The following is a 22,238-nucleotide window of genomic DNA, read 5'->3' on the forward strand; positions in this document are numbered from 1 at the left end:
TGTGCAGAATTATCATGTAATACAATTTGTGATCTTTGGATCATACTGCTCACCATACAGTTACACTGAATCATGACATGGATTGAGATCAGCAGATCACACTGCCTGGGCACTCTTGCAGCAATGCATTTTGCAGTATATGTCAGGCTGCCCTTAAGAAGATCTGAGCTTCTCCTGTATCTCACAGCAGCAGGCTGGGCAGGATTACAGCCTTCAGCCTATAAGGAGGGAGATCCAAGCAACCAATCAGCAGCCCCCTTCCTTCTGAGCGGTTTAAGTTATAAGGAAGAGGAGGTGTGTGCAGAATACAGAGCTCAGTCACAGCACCATGGCTGAGGATTCACTGCACACCTTCTATCAGCTGCTGCCCAAAGTGGTGAGATCTCCTCTATATTACTAATAGGATTCTTTATTATGGCTCCTCCCACTCACCCATCAGCACCAATCAGGAGCTCTATAGGGGAAATGTTTCTGGCATTTTCAGTCTGTGTCTGCATGTGTATTGCAGCATTGTCCTATAAGGCTGCAGACCGGTTGTGATCTGCTCCTCTAATCAACCTGGTTTGAGTTTTCATTAACCTTCAGTGCTGTGCAATCCTGCAATGTGCAGGGAGGGGGATTTAATGAGTGTTCTAAATGATCTAAATATAGAATATGATTTAGAGATGGGGCAGGATGGAACATAATAATAGCATTTCATTGGCTGCAGATGTGATTTATTTATAAGTAGTGGAATTTTTTTTTTTTAACAGCTAAGGCTGTTCACTTTTCCAGGGTTAGTAAATAATAATCTATGCTCCCTTTTTACAATGTTAGTAAATAAAACTTTTCTAGTGTTAGCAAATATTCAATGTTTCATTTTTCAGTATTAGTAAATAATACTCTGCTACCATTTTCCAATGTTAGTAAATAATAATCTGTGCTTCTTTTCCTAATGTCAGCAAATAACATTCTGTTCCCACTTTTCCTATGTTAGTAAATATTAATGGGTGCTCCCCTCATACAATCTTGTAAAAAATAGTCAGTGCTCCCCTTTTCCAATGTTAGTAAACAATAAACTGTTCTCCCTTTCCCAATGTCAGCAATTCTGTTCTCACTTTTCCTATGTTAGTAAATATTAATTGGTGCTCCCTTTTTCCAATGTTAGTAAATAATAATCTGTGCTCCATTTTTCATTGTTAGTACATATTATTCTATGCTCATTTTTTTCATTTTCTTTATGCATAATTGGTTGTTCAGAGTAAATACAGTATGACTATTTGTGTGTGCCTGAGATGATGGGACTGCCCAGTGTGTGTGGATGATGGCAGTTCTTCATCAGTGAATAGCTGGTAGCTGGAGAGAAGCCGGTCCCCTTTCTTGGCAGTCACACCTAGAAGCTGCTATTATCCTTCTCTTTGCTCCTCTGATGCCCTGTGTAAGCTACAAGTCTCAGCTTGAATTACATTACTCTGAGGGTAGCTGCGGATGAGCCACGGGAATGTGCGTGTGCTGTTGCTGGGGTTGCAAATAAAATGACCTTGTTGCTTTGCCTTAGGCCAGCCTTTCTCAACCTTTATAACCCAGGGGAACCTTTGAAATAGTTTTTATGTCAAAATGAACCCCTTGCTATAATTACTATATTCACATCTCACAGTACAATATTGTGGTGGTCAGTGATAAGAATGCCTCCTACATTGCTGGCCATCCTATATACTAAACAAGGATGTAATTATGCATGGACCCAACCTGTGCGTGCGCACGACACCGCCACTGTAACAGTTGTCATGGTGACACGTAAACGTGCCAAAACAAAACAGCAGGTGACAGTTTCAGTCAGTGTGCTCTGCTCTACTCCACAGTGCCATTGTCATTACAAATATATTTATTTAATGAAATGAAAACTTTCCCAGGACGCGCCACCCTCCATGATTGCAAGACATTGCCATTCTTGGATTTACGATTCTTTTAAGAATCGGGGGTTTACTAGTTGTGAACAATGTCACCCTTACTGATAGCCAAAAAGATCATTGGTGTCAAGGGTAACTCATCAGAGAGGCACAAATTGCTGATTGCGGATGGCAAGCCCTGGAGGAAGCCTAAGGTTCCACAGAAACCCTATTAAATGTGCAGCGCTGCATAATATGTTGGTGCTATAAAAAACCTGTTTAAAAATAATAAAAAAATAACCCTGTTGAAAAACACTGCTTTGGGGTGATGCACGATATTACTGTACATTATACTAGGGATACACTATGCAATTTTATCTTTATAGTATTTTGCGATTGATCATAAAATTGACAAATAAATTGAAGCTTTGTTATAAAAACCATCCGCATGTTTGATAATTGATCAGATTGAAACAAATTCATAAAATTTAGACCTTCCCTCACCCAACCAAATTTCAATTACAATTCTATGCAAATACCAATATAAAATTATTAATAGCCCTTTTTGATCAATTTGATGTTTTAGTTTTGCATAGTATACGGCTGGCATTACTTACCTTACCTCCAGTTTTTGCACACGAGAGGGTGACATCAAAATCTTTCAGCAAGTACAATTGGAACAGTTTTAACCCAAACAATGAGATGTTTGTGTATTGACCTTGCATGCCAAGCCTATCTTTCACTAGGAATCAGAAACATGTAACTCAGCTGAAGGAGAAAAGTTATGTAATCTTTATTAGGAATAGAAAAACACAATTGGAAGTAGTAATTCATAGGTTCTGTAAAAAGGTCTCAACACCATAACTCAATCAGGTAAGTGTTGACACCCTTGGGACAGCAAGTCCTAGGTCTCAAACAGACAGATCCTGACAAAGGTTACAGTGTAACTGAAACATTAAAATATCATAACTATCTTTTTAAATACACATCATATACACTTTGGAATCTATATAAAAAAGCTAAATCTGACATTCACTGAAACATTCCCTGGTGAACAATTAATTACTGCTACTGAAACACATGAACCTAGAAGACTCTTCACCTGAAAATGTTTCGGTCACTTTTTTATTAATCGACCCTTTTTATGTTTGGTATATGAAGCATAAATAACTGCACAGATACATTGGTCACCATTATGTGCAATGTAGCATCAGAAGTGACCCGTGTGTGACTGAAAAGATAAGTGCAGTTTTTGAGAAACGCCAAACTGATAACTGTACTATCTTCTTTGACCTAAATTCACCCTCTCTCTCCATCCCGCCCCCCCCTTACATACCCGAATTGGATGGATGTGACCTGCAGGAATCTTCAGAGCCTATGGCCCAAATCTTTGTTTCCATTGACTCCTCCACTACTCTGCCATGGGGCCATCAGCCAAGATTCTTCTGCCTTTTCTAGGGCATTTAAACTAAGTCTGTATTCATGTAAATGTTTATGTGTTCAAACTGGACCTCTGATATAAACCAAATTATTATTGACTATAGAAATATAGGATAGTTATATGGTAATAACTTATACCATGTATGAATATATAATTGTTTAGTAACTGTTTAAAAAAAACAAAACTTATTTTAAATTGCTTATGACTTAAAAATAATGACAAGCATTCTCAGAATGTGCTCCACAAAGGTGTTCCTTCTTCCCTGCTTCAATAGATTTGTCACACCATGATTATTTCTAGGAACATACTACCATTCAACTGTATAGCAGTGACTGGAAACCTTTTTGTGTGATTGCTTTTGCATGTGCATTGTGATGGTTTTCAACAGGGTGGCATTCTGAAAGCGGCATGAAACTTTTTGCCTCCTTTGAGTGGTCAGTTGCTTTCATTGACTTGAATGTGCACGTGTTCCCACTGCAGTGAGTTACAGATGAACACGTCTGGTTTGTGGTTGTGTTGTGGTTGCTGCTAGAGGACTGAAGATAGTTGTAATCATTTGCAGTGCAGCAAACCTCACCAAAACCGCACTGAACTTCATGACAAAGTGTTCATTAAAAACTGTTTTTACTAGCGCATATAGGGGCACTCAGGTGTGGCTAACCACTTAGTTTTAGAATGCACATTTGAAAGAGGCCTGATGGACCCTGAACTATTATAAAAGTGAGGAATCCAAATCCAGCTTTTAAGAGAATATTTCTTTAATGATGAAGAACAGAAAATGAGCTTCTATTTGCCAAGTAAACAAACCAGGAAGATTCTCCATGACAAATAAACTGACTGTAGGTGTGGATTTTTTTTCCTGACGTACAGTTCTTGCTTTGATCATGATATGACCTAACCATTCATACTGGTAAATATCAGGGCTAACTGTGCTGATAAATAGCAAAAATTGTGTTTTTACTGACTACAGGATAACCATACAGGCAATATGGAGTTAAATGACAGATTTTTATTGTATATTATACCAGACTGTAATTCTGCCTGAAGTTTTACATGATCTAAAGCCCATGCTTGTTGGTGACCTTTATCTTTGTTACAGGAGCTTCATGCCCACCTAAATGGGTCAATAAGTTCTACTACCATGAAGAAACTGATAGCTCAGAAACCTCATCTTCATATTCAAAATGGGATGACCATGATAGAGAAGGGACAGAAACGATCCCTAGATGAGTATGTTTCTTTCTAGCTTTTTTTGATAAAAACTGTTTCTTCTACATTGGTTCCAACATTCATTGTATATGATGTTTTATATTTTGTAGCTAAGAATTTCATCAGTGCATTGTATTTACATTTACTGGATAATGTGTCTAATTCTTATTTGTTTATTTTATTTCAGAGTACTGTTGGGTTATAAAAATAAATAAATATAATTGTATAAATAATATAAAAGATATATAGATATAGCAAAAAGAATACTGTTCAAATTATTTCATATTACTGTCATTGTTTATATTTACATTTTGCTTATAACCCATTGTTTTTGGCTTTGCAGATGTTTTCAGATGTTTCGAATAATCCACCAAATAACAGATGCATCTGAAGACATTTTATTGGTATAAACTTTTTGTGTGTAGTATATTTACTTTTGTGGGTTTCATCTTTATTTATGGTTCTACTTTTCTAAATACCCTTCAGCACAGAGCTTTCATAAAAAACATGTGCAAATGTTTATTCTAATTATAATTTTTTTTAAATTTAGTGTTTTACTGACATTTGTAAACATTACAGTTACATAGATCCCCACAAAGAGACTATTGCTAGACTTGGTTATACACCACCCGATTTGTGCAAATGGTTTGATCATCACCAGTAACCAGAGTCAAAAAATGTTGTGGGGGACACTCCAAGTGTGGGAGCAATTGTAGATATCTGCCAATATGTTTGAACTTGGAACCAGTACACCAGCATTTCCTGTTTCTTTAAAAAATGTAATGATCCTTTAAAGTAACAGGAGAATGATTTCCTCATTTGCCCCATCAATAGCCAGTCCAACATTTAAATGTGTTTTTTTGTGTTGCCATCACAATCAGCCAGCTTAGTAATGAAATGTTATCTGTTTTAATAAAAAAGAAGAATCCGTACACAAGAACTATGTTTGTTTTAATATTTGCCTTCTGATGTATTGACAATATAGATAACAAAAGATGTAATTAAGGAGTTTGCTTCAGACGGTGTTAAATATCTGGAGTTAAGAAGCACACCAAGAGAGACCTCCTCAGGTATATATCTTCTGTTCATATTACCATGACCCTTAATGATTTAGAGTGTGGCTGATGATGGGAATCATACTGGTGGGCTTAACACCAACTACCCTACGTCTATTGGGATCCATGGACTAGATGTCCTCACTTCTTAAGTAAGACCCTGGCTGTGGGAGGTGGCCATATGTGGGGGAACCAAGCTTAGCAAACATGTCTGTGGACTTTCTGATAGACATTAAAAGCCATCATGTAAGGCCCTGGTCCAGTCTTGGGAGGCTAGTTGCGTTGTTTGAGCACACGCTTGCCCCCAGGACGTCTGTGCCCAAGGGATGGCGTCTGGCCAGGACTAACAGAGGACCAGGAGCCCACAGATAATGCTGTACCAAGATTCCAGCAGAGACAAGTCCACAATACAGAGCCAGGTCATACACAGGACATCTGTCCACCAACCGAGGTATTCAAGGGTACACAGGCAAAAGATCTGCCCAGGCAGCATACACTTAACCTCGCTAACGGTTCATTTCTGTCCGGTTTTACATGTCTAAATGCGGTTCATTGTTTCTCATGAAAATTTATTTTACAGTATAACAAATTACTATGAGTATAATAAAGTTTGAAACACAAAATCATGTAAAAATATTACATTAAATAAATAAAAAAAAAATGATTTTTTTTTCAATTATTTTAAATGAAAAAAAAATAAGTATTATACTCATACTATAATAATATACTGTAAAATAAAAGTTCATGAAAGACAATGTACTGCTTTTACACCTATAAATCCAATGTATTGCATTTTGAATTACCCGGCCTGCCGGCAACCTACACATGCACTGGCGTCACCGGTTGACTCATCGTGTGCAGAAGACGACAAAGAAAGAAGGAAGAAGACAGGAATTGCGGCGCTGGACGACGCGGGAGGCTGGTGGGTCAGGTAAGCTCTGTATTTACTAACATTTTCATAGGTTTACCTACCCTGAGTGTGGCTCAGGGTTATCGCTTTTAGCAATTTTTTTCTACCTCGAGTCACACTTGGGGTTACGGCTAGGGAGGTTAAAAGGTCAGAAATAGACAAGGTCAGAAACAGTAAATCTTACTAAACCACACACCAGCAGCAAATCAGACCAGCTTAACGCTAGAACAGGCAATGGTGATTGGGAGCAGAGAGGCTATAAAGTCCCTGCAGCCATTGACAGCACTGGATTGAGTCCAGAACTAATCTGCCCCTAGAACTAATTCACCTGTGCACAGCCTCAGAGTGTATGCTGGGGATGCCCCTACAATACATCTCGGCTAAAGGGAAGATGGGGCTGCTCCCTTTATTTTTTTATTCTCCTTGCTGCTGCAAGTGGCACCACTGGACAGAATAAACTGTGTTTGATACTGCGATGGTGCACAGCACAGGATCGCCAGTCAGATAAGCATTTTCTAAAACATGTATTTAACATTTACCAGTGTATGTGCTCCAAAAAATATCTGCTTTGGCAAAATGGGCCTTAGAAACTTGACGCGTGTAATAGTCTGTAGGGCAATCACTTTTTAGTACATAATTTGTAAAAGCCAGTGGAGTTTGTTTATATAAGAATTTATGTTGTCCCTATGCAAAGGGATATTTCACATAGCTGAGTAAATGGGGTAAAACTCTTCTGACTTCTGCTATCCAATTATGCACAAGCAAAAAAATAAATTCCTTGCACATTTTAACTACATTAACTAAGCAATTTAATAAGTAATTTTTTTTCAACATTCCTTTAGTAAATTAACCCCAATGTTTACCTAATACCCTCTAGTTTGCCCCACTATAAGCACCCATTCACATGTATTAACTTCAATGTGTGCACAAATGTTTTCTAAACCATGTCTTGTGCTCAATTCTAAATTTAGAAGGATAGAATTTCTCTAAATAATTAGGAAAAAATATCTCATGGGTAACACATACACTGGTGCGGTAACTGTGCAGTAGAAAATGTCATTTATCAGTAAATTATTTTAATAAACAACTTTGGTCTCAAAGTAAAAAGTTAGTCCATCCTGTTTGTGTATGTATTCTATATGGCTGATGTGTTTTTGCACTTTTTTTACACAAAGTTTTTACTTTACTCATTTTACACAATCATTACACTGCTGTACCTTGCAGGGATGACAAAAAGAACTTACGTAGATACGGTGCTTGAAGGCATTAAACAGTGCAAAGAAGAGGATGTGGACATTGATGTGAGGTACTGATATCCCTATCCTGCATGTACTCTTGATTTATTTACTATTTTTTTTTGCCTATTGTAATATTTTTTTTCAGAGTTGCAATTCTATGATAAAACAACTAACATAAAACTTGCACATCCAAATGTGTGCAATTTGCAAATTGTGCAAGTGATATTTCTAGGCCTAAGCCTAACTTAAATGGACATTTTTCCCTGCCAGTTAACATTGAGGCATTTTTGGGTGTTTAATTTTTGGGCTGCAAAAAAAAAAAGCTTGCAGCATTTGGTCACACTAACCAACCCACTAACAACTCACAAATGCATTTAAAGTCTTCAAAATTGCTTACTAAAAACATGTCTTACTAATTGTAAGCATATGCAAACATAGGCACAGGTAGGTAAGCATCGTAACCTAAGCATCGGTAGGTTTTGACTTCTTTACCTTTTTTGCTTTGCCACATTACCTGGATTAAGACACACGTATAAACATTTAAAACACACACAAATGTTGTATAAGCATTTTTTAGGCATTTAAACCAAGAACAAGGGTGTCTCTCCAAGCTGGGAGGTGAGGAAGATATGAAATACGCAGCTATTTTATACCTTTTTTCTATTTGGGTTTTGTACATTACCACAATTAATTTTAAATGAAACAACTCAGATGCAGTTGAACTGCAGACTTTCAGCTTTATTTCTGTGGGTTGAACAAAAAGATTGCATAAAAACGTGAGGAACTAAAGCCTTTTTTAACACAATCACTTCATTTCAGGGGCTCATAAGTAATTGGCTGAAAATAAAATGTTCATTTCTAATACTTGGTTGAAAACCCTTTGCTGGCAATGACAGCCTGTAGTCTTGAACTCAAGGACATCTCCAGATGCTGGGTTTCCTCCTTTTTAATGCTCTGCCAGGCCTTTACTGCAGCGGCTTTCAGTTGCTGTTTGTTTGTGGGCCTTTCTGTCCGAAGTTTAGTCTTCAACAAGTGAAATGCATGCTGGATTGGGTTCAGATCAGGTGACTGACTTGGCCATTCAAGAATATTCCACTTCTTTACTTTAATAAACTCCTGGGTTGCTTTGGCTGTATGTTTTGGGTCATTGTCCATCTGTATTATGAAACATCTCCCTATCAATGTGACTGCACTTAGCTGGATTTGAGCAGTCAGTATGTCTCTGAACACCTCAGAATTCATTCGGCTGCTTCAGTCCTGTGTCACATCATGGATAAACACTAGTGTCCCAGTGCCACTGGCAGCCATGCACGCCCAAGCCATCACACTGCCTCCGCCATGTTTTACAGATGATGTGCTATGCTTTGGATCATAAGCTGTTCCACGCCTTCTTCATACTTTTTTCTTGCCATCATTCTGGTAAAGGTTGATCTTGGTTTCATCTGTCCAAAGAATGTTTTTCCAGAACTGTGCTGGCTTTTTTAGATGTTTTTGAGCAAAGTCCAATCTAGCCTTTCTATTCTTGAGGCTTATGAGTGGCTTGCACCTTGCAGTGCACCCTCTGTATTTACTTTCATGCAGTCTTCTCTTTATGGTAGACTTTGATATTGATACTCCTACTTCCTGGAGAGTTGTTCACTTGGTTGGCTGTTGTGAAGGGGTTTCTCTTCACCATGGAAATGATTCTGCGATCATCCACCACTGTTGTCTTCCATGGACGTCCAGGTCTTTTGGTGTTGCTGAGTTCACCAGTGCTTTGTTTCTTTCTCATGATGTACCAAACTGTAGATTTTGCCACTCCTGATATTGTAGCAATTTCTCGGATTGTTTTTTTCTGTTTTTGCAGCTGAAGGATGGCTTGTTTCACCTGCATGGAGAGATCCTTTATTTGCATGTTGTCTGTTCACAGCAAAATCTTCCACATACAAGCACCCCCCAAATCAACTCCAGGCCTTTTATCTGCTTAATTGATAATGACATAATGAAGAAATTGCCCACACCAGCCCATGAAATAGCCTTTGAGTCCATTGTCCAATTACTTTTGAGTCCCTGAAATGAAGTTATTGTGTAAAAAAAGGCTTTAGTTCTTCACATGTTTATGCAATCTTTTTGTTCAACCCGCCGAATTAAAGCTGAAAGTCTGCAGTTCAACTGCATCCTGAGTTGTTTCATTTAAAATTAATTGTGGTAATGTACCGAACCAAAATTAGGAAAAAGTATTTTCTGTCTAATTTTTTTATAGACCTAACTGTATGTCATGAACTAAGAGTGTGTGACACTGAACTGATAAAATCATTGGATAAGAAATTTAAATAAAATCTGTGATCTTTATAGATGGCTGCATATTATATTTGTTCTCTTTCCCAGGTTCCTGTTGGCCATTGATAGAAGAGGGGGACCTACAGTTGCAAAAGAAACTGTTAAGCTTGCGGAGGAATATTTTCACTCCACAAATGACTTGGTTCTAGGTTTGGACCTCAGCGGTGACCCAACAGTGAGTTCAGTAAACAAATCTTTTATTAATGGCTCCATCTTTGTGACTATTATTGTGCTGTAGGGCATTACAGTAAGAATACTTTTTGTACATTATTTTATTTATTACTGTGTTATACTTCACACATATTCTGTGTGTCAGTGGGAACGATTTCCAATTTGTTGTTATTGCCTTGAAAATCTGTTCACACTTTGCATTTTGTCTATACTTTTTACAGAATGCATTCATATCATAGACACACATGTTGTCTCTGTAATTCCCAGAGGTATCAAGGGCAGCTGTCTGGGGTACAGAGAACACAAAGGGCACGATAATGTTGGAGGAAGAAGAAAAAGTAATGCAGTCTGGACATCTGATCATATTTCTACCAGAATCACCATTGTTGCACATTGATACAAAAGTGACATTACATATAGAAGATATTTCTAAACATAATTCAGCATTTTTTTTTGGGGGGGGGACAATTTGTGTCCAGGGAAAAAACTTGTTTTAGGGCCCTGTTCACACTTCTGCTATAAAGGCATGTGTTGCTATATACATTTCTATGTACTGCATTGAGCAGCTCATTCATTAATTTGAGGTTTCCAATGCACCACTTTGCATAGAAATGTAGTGCATGCTGTGCTTTTTAAAATCCCAGTTGGCTAGAAGGGTGTTTTTGGGGGCGATATAAAAAATTGGTGCAGACCAACATGTTTTGTGCATTGCACTAACCCACACTCTTCCCCATAGTAACACAACACTAGTGGGAAGAGGCTGTTAATATACCCACTCACCCACTGGAACACTTAGATTACATTATTACTATTTTGAAAGAAAAACATTTCTCCCCTAGAGCCAGGGGGAAGATTTGTATGCTAAATTAAACCCAAACTAAACCATTTTACACATAGGTAACCCTTTTCCTGGGTCTTTCTTTATTAGACTGGTTTACCTTCACTTCCTGTCCCAATAACAATGCTTTACCACACAGGAAGTGAGGGGAAAATCTACAGCAGAGACACAGAGAAAAATAAAAATGTCTTTCTGGGTCTCTGTCGTAGATTTTCCCTCACTTCAGGTGAAACCATTTTCATCAGGACAGGAAATTAGAGTGAAAAACACATAACCTGAGTTCTAAATCTTCCCCTCCCAAACCAAAACTGGAAACACAAATTTCCTGACAAATACAGAATGGTAAACTATATAAAATCTTTATATATGCTGCAGTAAATATTTTATCTGAAAAAGACTTGTTTCGTCAACTTTCCACTAAAGAGAGAGACAGTGTTATGTGGCTGAGGCAATAACCTTGAAGAGGCCTCTGATATGTATCCTGGTGACGTCGGCAGCCTTCATGAAAAAAGGGGCTTTATCTCCTATGTACCATCTGTCCTGGGAATATAGGATTAGTGAGATCATAGCGAGAAACTAGCACTGTTGTTGTTGACGTAACCTATGTCATGGTGCAGTTGTTTATGAATACGCGTGAACTGCGTATGATCCGCTGTGTGTGGGATATACAAATATTTCTCATTATGTTCATATGGAATAATATAATGAAATCATTTTTCTTAGATGTAGCCCCTGTGTCTAAATGGCTGCTTCTGTGTGACCTGTTATTTTTTAGAGGGGTGTGACATATCTCATATAAGCTTTAATGTTTTGTCCTAGAAATATATAAAACTTGCACCTTTCATTAGGATATTTAATATTTTTAAAAAATCCTTTTTGTTGGTAGACTATTTTTAGGCCTGTTTATACAGATGATGATGCAGCCATTAGGAAATTGTTTCTGGTTCACTGCCAAAGATGATAAGGCTTGGTTCATATTGGTGGTTTTATTTAGCTTTACACATTATAACTATTTGCAAGAAATAGTTATCATTAGAATGAATGGCTCTGTTTTTTGACATTTTTTCAGGCGGTTGGTGGCAGCAGAGTTGCCAGGCATTTTTTCAGGCACTGCATGGAATTTCCAAGTACAGTTTGCCACCCTAGCCACATGAAGATGCCTTTTTGCAGGTGGTTATCAGGCATTGCAGTTGTATGACATTTTGTCCTTGTCTATAGTCGGTGAGCCAGTACAGTGCTTCAGTAGGCTTGAATGGGATTTCTTTGAAAATGTCTTCTTAACCGAACAAATGGCATTTCTGCTTCCTATACCAAGAAAGCTAACTGCAATGATAACTGCTCCTAAATCAGATGTTCTATAAACACCTGTTCTAACATGCCTTCAAAATGCTACTTAGTGCCTTTACAGTTAGTTAAAGTGGGTGCCCACTAAGCCAACATGGACAGAAGGGTTCACTCAGTGGTTAGCATTCTGGCATTTGCAGCACTAGGTCACAAGTTTTAATGTCAGCCAGGACTCTATCTGCATGGAGTTTGCAGGTTCTCCCCATTTCTGCATGGGTTTCCTCCCACATTTTATAAACATGCAGTTAGGTTAATCGGCTTTCCCTCAAAAATAGTCTTTAGACTAATTTAATGACAGATATGACTATGGTAGGGACATTAGCTGTCTCTCAAAGGGGCTCACAATCCAGTGACATGGCTACGGACCTTGTAAAGTGCTGCGTAATATGTCGGCACTATATAAATATTGGATAACAATCATTTTAAAACTTCCCACCTCCTCTGTCTTTACTGCCACAGCGGGTGCAGTAAGTGCCAGTGCAGTCATGAAAATAGAGTTTTGTTGCCTTGTTTGTAGGAAGGTTACATCTGTTCTCACTATGACAGTGAAATCTGAATAGGCCGTTTCAGTAAAGGAGAGGAGTAAGTACAACTGTGCACAACTGAAGGTAAGACTGGAGTGTAGGTTTAGAAAATATGAATGTGATATTTTTGTCTGCCTGTTTATTGATGTGAATATTTTCTCTAGGTGGGGCATGGAAAGGACTTCATGGAAGCTCTCACAGAAGCTAAGAATTCTGGCCTGAAGTTGGCTCTCCATTTATCAGAGGTACATAGTGATGATGGAATCTGGAGAATCTGACATTTGCTTATCTTGGCATACAGAACTTTATCTGATATGGAAATAATCATGTAATTCAGAAAATCCAAGCATTTACAAACATTTACAACTCATGAATTAGATGATTCACTGAAGATTACCATGTATACTTGAGTATAAAGCAATATATTTTCCCCCTCAAAATGCCATTGGAAAAAAGAATCCTAATTTATAATCGGGTCACACTAGATGACATTGTGTTCTCATGTGTGGAACAAACTTTTTCCATCAGAGGCATTGGTAAAGAGTTTGTTACACCATTTACATGAGAACAGCGCCAGCTACTGGTGATTAACAAGAATACACAAAAGACCAAATGACCCATCATAACCAACCTAAAAGTACAAAATACTTTAACCTGTAAAAAAAGTAAAATATACAGACTTAGACCATGTTTCCCTTTTAAAATAATATTTTTAAAATAACACACCATGGATATTTTTATTAGTTAAGTAATTAGGGTAATTTTATTGGTATTTCTATTGATTACTGTTTTTAAGGTTATCAGCGACAGACATATTTTGTGCCCTAGGTTTATACTACAGTCAAATCATTTCCCTATTTTTTTATAGAAAAAATGAATACCTAGGCTTATATTGGGATTGATTTATGTTTGTGGGTATACACTAAACAAGTCACTCATTACAAGAACTCAAATTACAAATGTTGAAAACTTGATTTTGTCTCTCCGAACAAACTGCTACTGAAAGTGTCTACTGTGTGGCTCTCTAGCCTACCACCATTGACATTAACACAAACATTGGTAACATTAAAATGCCATGGTTGTCAAAAGGCTTCCTTTATTCCTATTGCTACATGATCCACAATTAATCTTATCATTTAGAATGTTTTATCACAAGAAAATTACACCAGCATAAGTAATAACCGGTATTAGCTGACCAGCATAAATATTTCCACTTGGGGCCACACCTGGAAACATTTGACCACAGGGAAAACTAGAATTGAAAGATGCGATTTTCTGGACATAAATGCTTATTTAGCTGCTTATAAACTGTGGCAGCCACTTGCACCCCATACAATTTTCTGGAACTAGAAAGTAGTAATAAGTGATCTGTACTGCAGTTGACATGACCTTATCATAAAATATCATAACTCAGGTGCCGACCCAGAAGGAGGAGACGGACTTGCTGCTCACTATTCCCCCAGACAGAATCGGACATGGGACATTTCTGTGTAATTCTCCAGATGCCGTGGAAGTGGTGAAACAAAAGAATATCCCTATAGGTAATAATACTCCTATATCATTAACACCTGGGATTCTGGCAATATTATGTCCTGTGTCCTATGTGGGGTCCCCACTACTCTGTCCAGTGCAGAATTAATACGAATATGAGCACACTATTGCTTTTCCATGTTAACATTTTCATCCAGTTAATGGAACAAGCAGTAAATAAAAAGTGCTGAATACAATAACTCACAGAAGCAAATCAGAAAAAATCTTTTTATAGGTATGCAGTTTGTATTTAGCTTTGTTTTATTAAATCCTGGTTGCATCTGATTTGTCCATGTAATATAGTCCTGGCCTTTTTGTCAGTTAACAATAACAACACTTTAATTAAAAATAAAACATTTTTTTAATAATGTGCTATCCTTTCTGTAGCTGCCTGGGGCAAACCTGAATTACCATGTGGGGAGGCTGTGCCTTGGCATGGTATAGATATGCAGGACTGAGTACAGGGTCAGCAGGAGCAAGGCTGGGAGACAGTTGTCACCCTTTACCAGGAAGTGTCCGAAAGACCTTTAAAACAGGATTACCAAGTATTATTTGCTGCAGAGTTAGAAAGATTGAAATCAACTTGAAAAGACATTACCATGTTAAAATATGTTTTGAATATTTACAAGAGTTTTAGTGAATGGTTTTGGAGCTACTTTACCACCTGGTATTTTCCCTGAATGTAATTCCTGTTTGGTAATACACCTAAAGGTGAACTAAACTCAATGTGCCTACAGACTAGAAATGGCAAGATTGGCATTGGATTAAAAATCCTGCTAGACGCCTCCAACAATCTGAAGTTACACTATGGAAAGTATTCCTGTCTCTGACGACAACCAACCAATAGACTCTCCCCCCATAGTGCACCTTAACAACTGTTTAAGGCTTACATTTGTTAAAGTACGGTAAGCGGGGCAATTTCTCATAGGATGATGGTTGTTAGGGGCAAGAAGCTTTTTGTTATGTAGCACCCCACTGTGCAACACTCCACATGCTGTGTTGCACAGAGGAAGTACAGTTTTTAGTTTTGATAGAGAGATACAATGTCACCATCTTAAGGGAACTGGTAATAGAACCTGACAAGTAAAAAGTTTTTAACCTTTAATATTGTCCAATCAGCCCCTAAAAAAACTTATCTTCCCCCTTTCCCTCTTAACTATTATTTTCTTTCAAAATATTTAGTTTTATTCCTTTTTTCTAAATAATAAAATCTTAACAAATATTTTCAATTTATTTATTACTTTTTTATTGTTTCATTAAAAAAAGCACATTTATTTCATTTGTGAATATTTGTGCACTGCTTTTTGTTAGAATCATAATTTAAGTGTCATAATTAACATAAAAAATTACAGAATAATTTATCATGATTAACATGAAACATTACAGAATAATTTAAATTTAAAATAATTTTGTTTAACTACCACTGAAAATAGAAGAGAAGTAGATTTTTATTTAGCTTCCTTTTTTTTAACTTGGATTGCATTAAAAAATCAAAAAAATTTGATTTGCAGTATATTAAAAGTAAAATTTCCCTTTGCAAAGTAAACATGCAATTAGTAAATTGAGGTTACAGTGTAGGATTTGCTTTATACACTAACTGTGAATTGTGTTTATGTAAACATATAATCTTCAAAAGTAAAAAAGCAAACGTTTATCCAGAATCTATAATTCAGCCATCATAGTTGTAGGGAGAGCTGAAAAAAAAAGGAAAAATATATCTGCATTAGAAAAATAACACCGTCTTGCAGTGGTTTTCCTTTATTTGCACTAGATTATGTAAATAGTTGAAAATGGGGGCAGCTTGGGAGCACTGACAAGTGTAAACAGAGATCACACATTTCCAAATGTTCCAGGAAATGACACGATTTCTAACCAGCCAGAATATGGTAAAGGGTCAGAAATCAAAACCTCAGATCTGAACACCTGTGCGTTTATTGGGCCATAATAATGTATTCTGATAGCAAACTGTATATGTTTAATGCCAGTAGCAATAGCAGGCAATATAATCATTTCAATATTTACAATGTTTGATTCATATATTTCTATAAACTAAATAAATGTCCTTCAAACATGCTTGTTACAGGAGTTGGCACAAATCATTTAATGTAATAATATTTATCTATATCAAAAGAAAAAAAATGCTGTAAGTTGTTAAAAAATATTATTTGATGTTGGATTTTAATTTGTTTTCTCAGTTAAATTACCCTGTGCGCAGGGCGACCACACTACAGTGATGCAGACCTAAGGCTTTGTTCAGTAAGGTTGTTGTGCGGTTATGGCTTCCCCATGCCACTTAACCACTTCCAAGTTCATATAGCATCCCATCCATGGCAGCCAATTAGAAACGGAAGGAGAGCATTTAATACCACTTACTACCCTCCAATGTCATATGTGTAAAAGCTGGTACTGTAATAGCCAGCACAGCAGTGGTTGCAGTATACAAAAACTGCTTCAAACCTGCTATTGAAAGAATTTATCCTATATTTCATTTTTCCTTTAATGCTTCTGTAAACATTGCTTCTAAAATCAGAAGTTATGTATATGTCACTTCATTTCAGTACAAATCAAACAACATAAAGGGTATTGCCTATTTGAAGGATTCTGGTATCTAAGCAAATCATTTTTCCACTGTCCAGCTGTGCATTCCTTACTACTGCTTTATAGCAGATACAACCCCGTATTACAGAGCCATTTATTCTTCTTTATATAAAACACAAGGTGGTTGTATACATTACTAAGATTAAGGTTAGTATTGAGCAAAACATGGCTGACTTCCATTCTGCTCATTCCAGAGAATTGCTAAGTGGGACCTATTGTTAGCGCAGAATAATAAGCCATATAGTGAAATTACATTTAATATTATATTAGGATTTTAAGGCCAGGAAATATAAATGGTGTTCAGCTCATAATGGTTAGGGACAATTATATGTCTCCTAACAGGTCAAGGTCCAGGACAGAAGCTGTGAGATGATTTCATTCTTAGCTATAAAATCTGTACAAGTTGTATACGTACTAGGCAGATATGGCCTGAACCCATCGAAAGCAATGAGTCAGCCTTGCGGGGATGTAAATCTGTGACTCAGGTGCCGCATGCTAATCATATCAGCCATATTCTGATCTGTTTACAATGTAAATCGGGCTGAATTTCAAGTCACTATTTATTCATGAATGTAAAATAATGAGGAGGCTGTCTGGCCAGATATATTTAGATGTTAATAATTTGTTCCGTGCTCGGAACTCTTTCATTTGCATTACTGACCCAGCTACAAAGGTAGAATTAATTATCATCATAAAAGGAGAATTCTTAGTAACAGCTTTATAATGTGTGCTATTTTTTCCATTTAGAGCTCTGCTTCTCTTCAAATGTCAAAGGACAGAGTGTTCCCTCTTATGACAAGCATCATTTTGGCTTCTGGTACAACCTAGGTCATCCTTCAGTGCTGTGCGTAAGTATCGGTTTGGGTTTTATGATGTGCATCAAGGTGCACAGACAAATGCCGACATGAAAAATGGCTATCTTTGTGTTTTATCATTTTCTGAAAAGCTGGAGACTGGAGGCAGTCAGGATAATGGAGTTTTGGTTTATATTAATATTAATGTACAAATTCTGCACTATTAGGGATGTCTAGGTAACAAATATGTCTTGCAAGTATTTAACAGCTTTCTAGAAGCAAATGAAGTTCTATCTAGGTAAATCAGTGACAAGGCAAAATGATGGGGGGATATCCTGAACATCTCTTAGCAGCACTTCCAGGTTAATATTATTTCACCTGGGTTTATACAAAATCTTCATAGGACGTGACCTAGTGCAGCAGCAGAACCAGACCTAAACGTAAGCTAAACAAGGTACAATTACAGCAGCCTTTTCCCAACCTTTTTAACATGAGGGAATCCTTGCAATAAGTTTAGGTCTTACGGATATCTCTGCTATATAGTAATTACTATATCCATAGCTCACAGTACAATAGTGTGGTAGTCAGTAGGAAGAACACCTCTTACATTGCTGGCCAGAAGGAAGAATGTCACCCCTACAAATAGCCAAAAAGATCATTGCTATCAGTAAAACTTGACCTGAGAGGCACAAATTGCTCATTGATCAAGGAACCCCTAGCAATTTTTGAAGGATGGCTTCCATTGAACCCAGGTTGAGAAATGCTGGTTTAGTTCCTCACGAGATGCCTTCTTAGTTTTACACCTACATTTTTCAAATGACCTATAAAAACTAATAAAAACTTTAACAGAAACTTTCTTTTTTCTCCTATAGACGGATGACAAAGGTGTCTTTTCAACTGATCTTTCTCTGGAGTATGAAATTGCTGCTAGTACATTTAATCTGAGCCCTCATCAAGTATGGGATCTTTCAGCTCAAGCCATTAACTACATTTTTGCTTCTGACCATATCAAGTCACATTTAAGGGAGAAGTGGTCATTGCTGAAGCCAAGTGTGTTTACACATGTAAAGTAACAACTTTTATCTGTAAAAGTTATGACACTGACCAATATTTGACTTGCATAATACTTCAGGGGAACAAAAACAGTATTGTGTGTTTCAAAGCTGCTCAGGTTTACACGATCTACTGACATGAATTTTAGAATATTTTAAAGAAGTCTATTAAGCTACTTTCATTGGCACAGTGCAAGGGGAGGTTTATTTCAGCATTCCACTAATCTACTGCTCTAAAATACTGAACATTTAATTTCCAGGTCTAGTCACGCTGGACTACTTTAGTTAAGACCTGGATTAAGTGCCAGTTCTCGTATTGTTAAGGTCCAGGTTGGCATGACTAATACAGGGGCTTGTAAATGGCCCTCCTACGCACAAATGAACTCATAACTGGACCTATTGTCCATCATAGACTGGCGTTTGCACATGTAAACATTATCCTACAGTAAGAAGTAATTAATTGTTACAATGATGGGGTAGAAAAAATGATTCATTGCTAGGGAAGGTAGTAATCTAGTTTTTCTTCAATTTCAAATTTCCAGACCCCAAGAGGTCAAGGAAGTATTAGCATGTGCACACATATGGAGCTACAGGACAGAAACATTTAGTGTCCAGATAAACTGGGAGAACAGGAGCATGGAGGGATTTAATATATATACTCACATTGTACCGACTTTGCAGAAACACATTTAATATACCTAATATTATATATTATAAATATTATATTTTATAAGTGAAGATAAACTTGCATGTCCTTGCTCTATCGCTGATGGTAACATCTGTTTCCAGATTCAGGTCTCCATCAGCCATGGAGTCTTTGATCAGCCATGCCAGAATGACATAACTCCTGCATTTATGTGCAAATTCATTCTTTCCCGGCATGTGCAGCTCCAGTGTATATCCAGCAGGTCATTGTTAACCAGCACGTACATTTGTTTTATTGGAAAAGAGACATAACCTGTCTGTTCTGCAATAAATAGCTGCCTGATCAAAATTTAGTTCCATTTTAGGTGCACAAAACAGATTTTATTCTTGGGAATAATTTGAATAGTAGTGTCAATGTGGCGAAGTAGTGTCTCCTGTACCAGTTCAAAGCCCAACTACGGTAAACCTAAAATTAAGCAAATCCAAATTCTGATAGAGCAATACATTTGATGTAAAAACAAATGTATGTGCTTACACTACACTGTATCCCTCCTCTCATCTCTAAATTTGGAGATGAGAAGGTCAGTGGGATGTGACTATCAGATTACAGATTTCTCAGTTCCAAAGGTAATACTTATATTTTACATGAATCAATTTTTTTTAATAATTATTTTAATAATTCACCATGTTTGACTTTGCGTTAAGTGAAGCATTTCACTTTCTGAAATAATAGATCAACCTGGTTTATTTCAAAGGTGATCCCCTCTGTCTTTTAGTTACACTACTTTTTACAAGTCCCCTATAAAAAATAGTTATCAAAAGTAGATTTTAAAATATCACCTCAGTAGTTTTGTTTTAATGTAAACAGTGTTTTGTTTTATTATTCCTTAGAAAACAATGTTTGACATGGTGATCTCATTGTTATTCTTTAGTTTACATGATTGTGTTTCTATAGTCTGTCAAAACACCTCTAAATAAAAAATTTGAACGCCCAGTTGGTGAGTCTATGTGTGAATTCAGTACACCGGTCTCTCTTGTTTTAAGTTTTATTTCTATTGATGGAAATGTATGTCATGATGGATTGCTAGGTAAAACCACTGCAGTGCAAACTGGAGGAAAACAAATGCACTTCTATATGAAAACGGCCTCATCTATTCATTCAGACGCCAGAAAGAAGAGAAAGTGGCTAGTCACTGAATAAATAATCCTGTACTAGATTTCAGTAGTGTTATTAGTCATCTTGGCAAGTGCACTGTTCAGGTGGGAAGATATAATAAAATATATAGAGAAAAGCAGCTGGGAAGTAAAGTTCAGCTCATGAAATAAAACAACTAACATTAGAAAACGGATATCTGAATCTGTATGTGCTGTATAGGGATACCATTTCATATATCATGTGCTTCTTTATTTTTTATGATCCCTGATTGGAGCCTTTTATTTGCTTTTATGTATATTCCCCAAGTTGAACAAAAAGACTCTTTATTTCAGTTGATTCCTATTAAAAGTCAACTCCAGTGGCATTTTAACTATCCCTTGCTGGATTATCCAAAATGATAGCACTCCTGCTATGAAATGCACTGCAGCAGAAGGTTTAGTTCATAGCAATACCCTACATATCTCTGAGACAGGAAGTGAGAAAAATATTTTCGTTAGGGACAGAGCAATATCAGCTAAATCAAAGATCTACCATCATCTGGAACATGCAGTTCTTGAGAAAAAAAACATGGTAGTGCCATCTCTGCCCTCATTCCAAATCTTATAGTTGGCTGGTCATTGGCTTTAATAAAATAAAATACATTTCTGAGTAATTAACCAGGTACAAGTATGCAGTTCTGGCTTTGTGATCAAAAGTTTTTGCACTAACAAGATCATTTTTAACATCCAGTTTGGAACCATGGCCAGTGAACAGAAATTATTTAAACCTAGAACTCCTCTGGCTGTTTTGCACATGTTGTCCAGCAGGGGTCATTAGATCATTAGTCTCTGAATGGAGGAATTCTAGAAATCATGGAGTGCAATCAATAAACTGGGCAGAGCTTCCCTTACTACTGTACATTAATAAAGGCAGAATCCTATAATTCTATTACAGGCAATGACAATGTATTATAAATATCACTGGAAAATGTGGGGGGTTTTGTACACGTCACAGGTACACTGACGTTTTGTACACGTCACAGGTTTTAACAACTTAACAATAAATCAATTATTATTATTATTTCACAGTATTTATATAGCGCCTACATATTACGCAGTGCTGTACAAAGTCCATAGTCATGTAACTAGTTGTCTTTAATACTGTACAATCTAAGGTCAATTTATATATATATATATATATATATATATATATATATACACATACACACACACTGTCACTGCTGATATTTACTTTTAAAAAATGCTGGACTGTAACTGATCAATGACATTCACACTTTATTAATCATCTAGATTGTAAGCTCTTCAGGGCAGGGTCTTCTCCTCCTGTGTCACTGTCTGCATCTGTCTGTCATTTGCAACCCCTATTTAATGTACAGAGCTGCGTAATATGTTGGTGCTATATAAATCCTGTTTAATAATTGTAATAATCTGGCCTTGAAAAAGTATGATGTATGAGATGTTAATGGCTTTTTTTAGGGGTAACACTAGCAGTTAACTGTTTACATAGAAAAGAGTTAAATCTTATCCCCACCCAATCTGACCTCACA

The 22,238-nt window shown here is 36.8% G+C and overlaps 1 protein-coding gene across 2 annotated transcripts; it reads left to right on the plus strand.

The window, feature by feature from the left end:
* The first annotated feature begins 296 nt into the window (after nt 1-296).
* Nucleotides 297-20,533, plus strand: MAPDA (N6-Methyl-AMP deaminase). 2 transcript variants are annotated; one of them, XM_072402295.1, is made up of 10 exons: nt 297-376; nt 4,409-4,539; nt 4,862-4,922; nt 5,504-5,588; nt 7,708-7,789; nt 10,089-10,215; nt 13,082-13,162; nt 14,332-14,458; nt 17,793-17,893; nt 18,712-20,533. In XM_072402295.1, the coding sequence occupies exons 1-10, from the start codon at nt 329-331 to the stop codon at nt 18,910-18,912; spliced, it is 1,044 nt and encodes a 347-aa protein (XP_072258396.1). In that variant the 5' UTR covers nt 297-328; the 3' UTR covers nt 18,913-20,533. The 2 variants fall into 2 exon arrangements, with proteins under 2 accessions (XP_072258396.1, XP_072258397.1); XM_072402296.1 differs by lacking the exon at nt 297-376 and adding an exon at nt 2,510-2,741.
* Nucleotides 20,534-22,238: the final 1,705 nt, after the last annotated feature.

This window comes from Pyxicephalus adspersus, chromosome 2 (genome assembly GCF_032062135.1).
Source record: "Pyxicephalus adspersus chromosome 2, UCB_Pads_2.0, whole genome shotgun sequence".
NCBI lineage: Eukaryota > Metazoa > Chordata > Amphibia > Anura > Pyxicephalidae > Pyxicephalus > Pyxicephalus adspersus.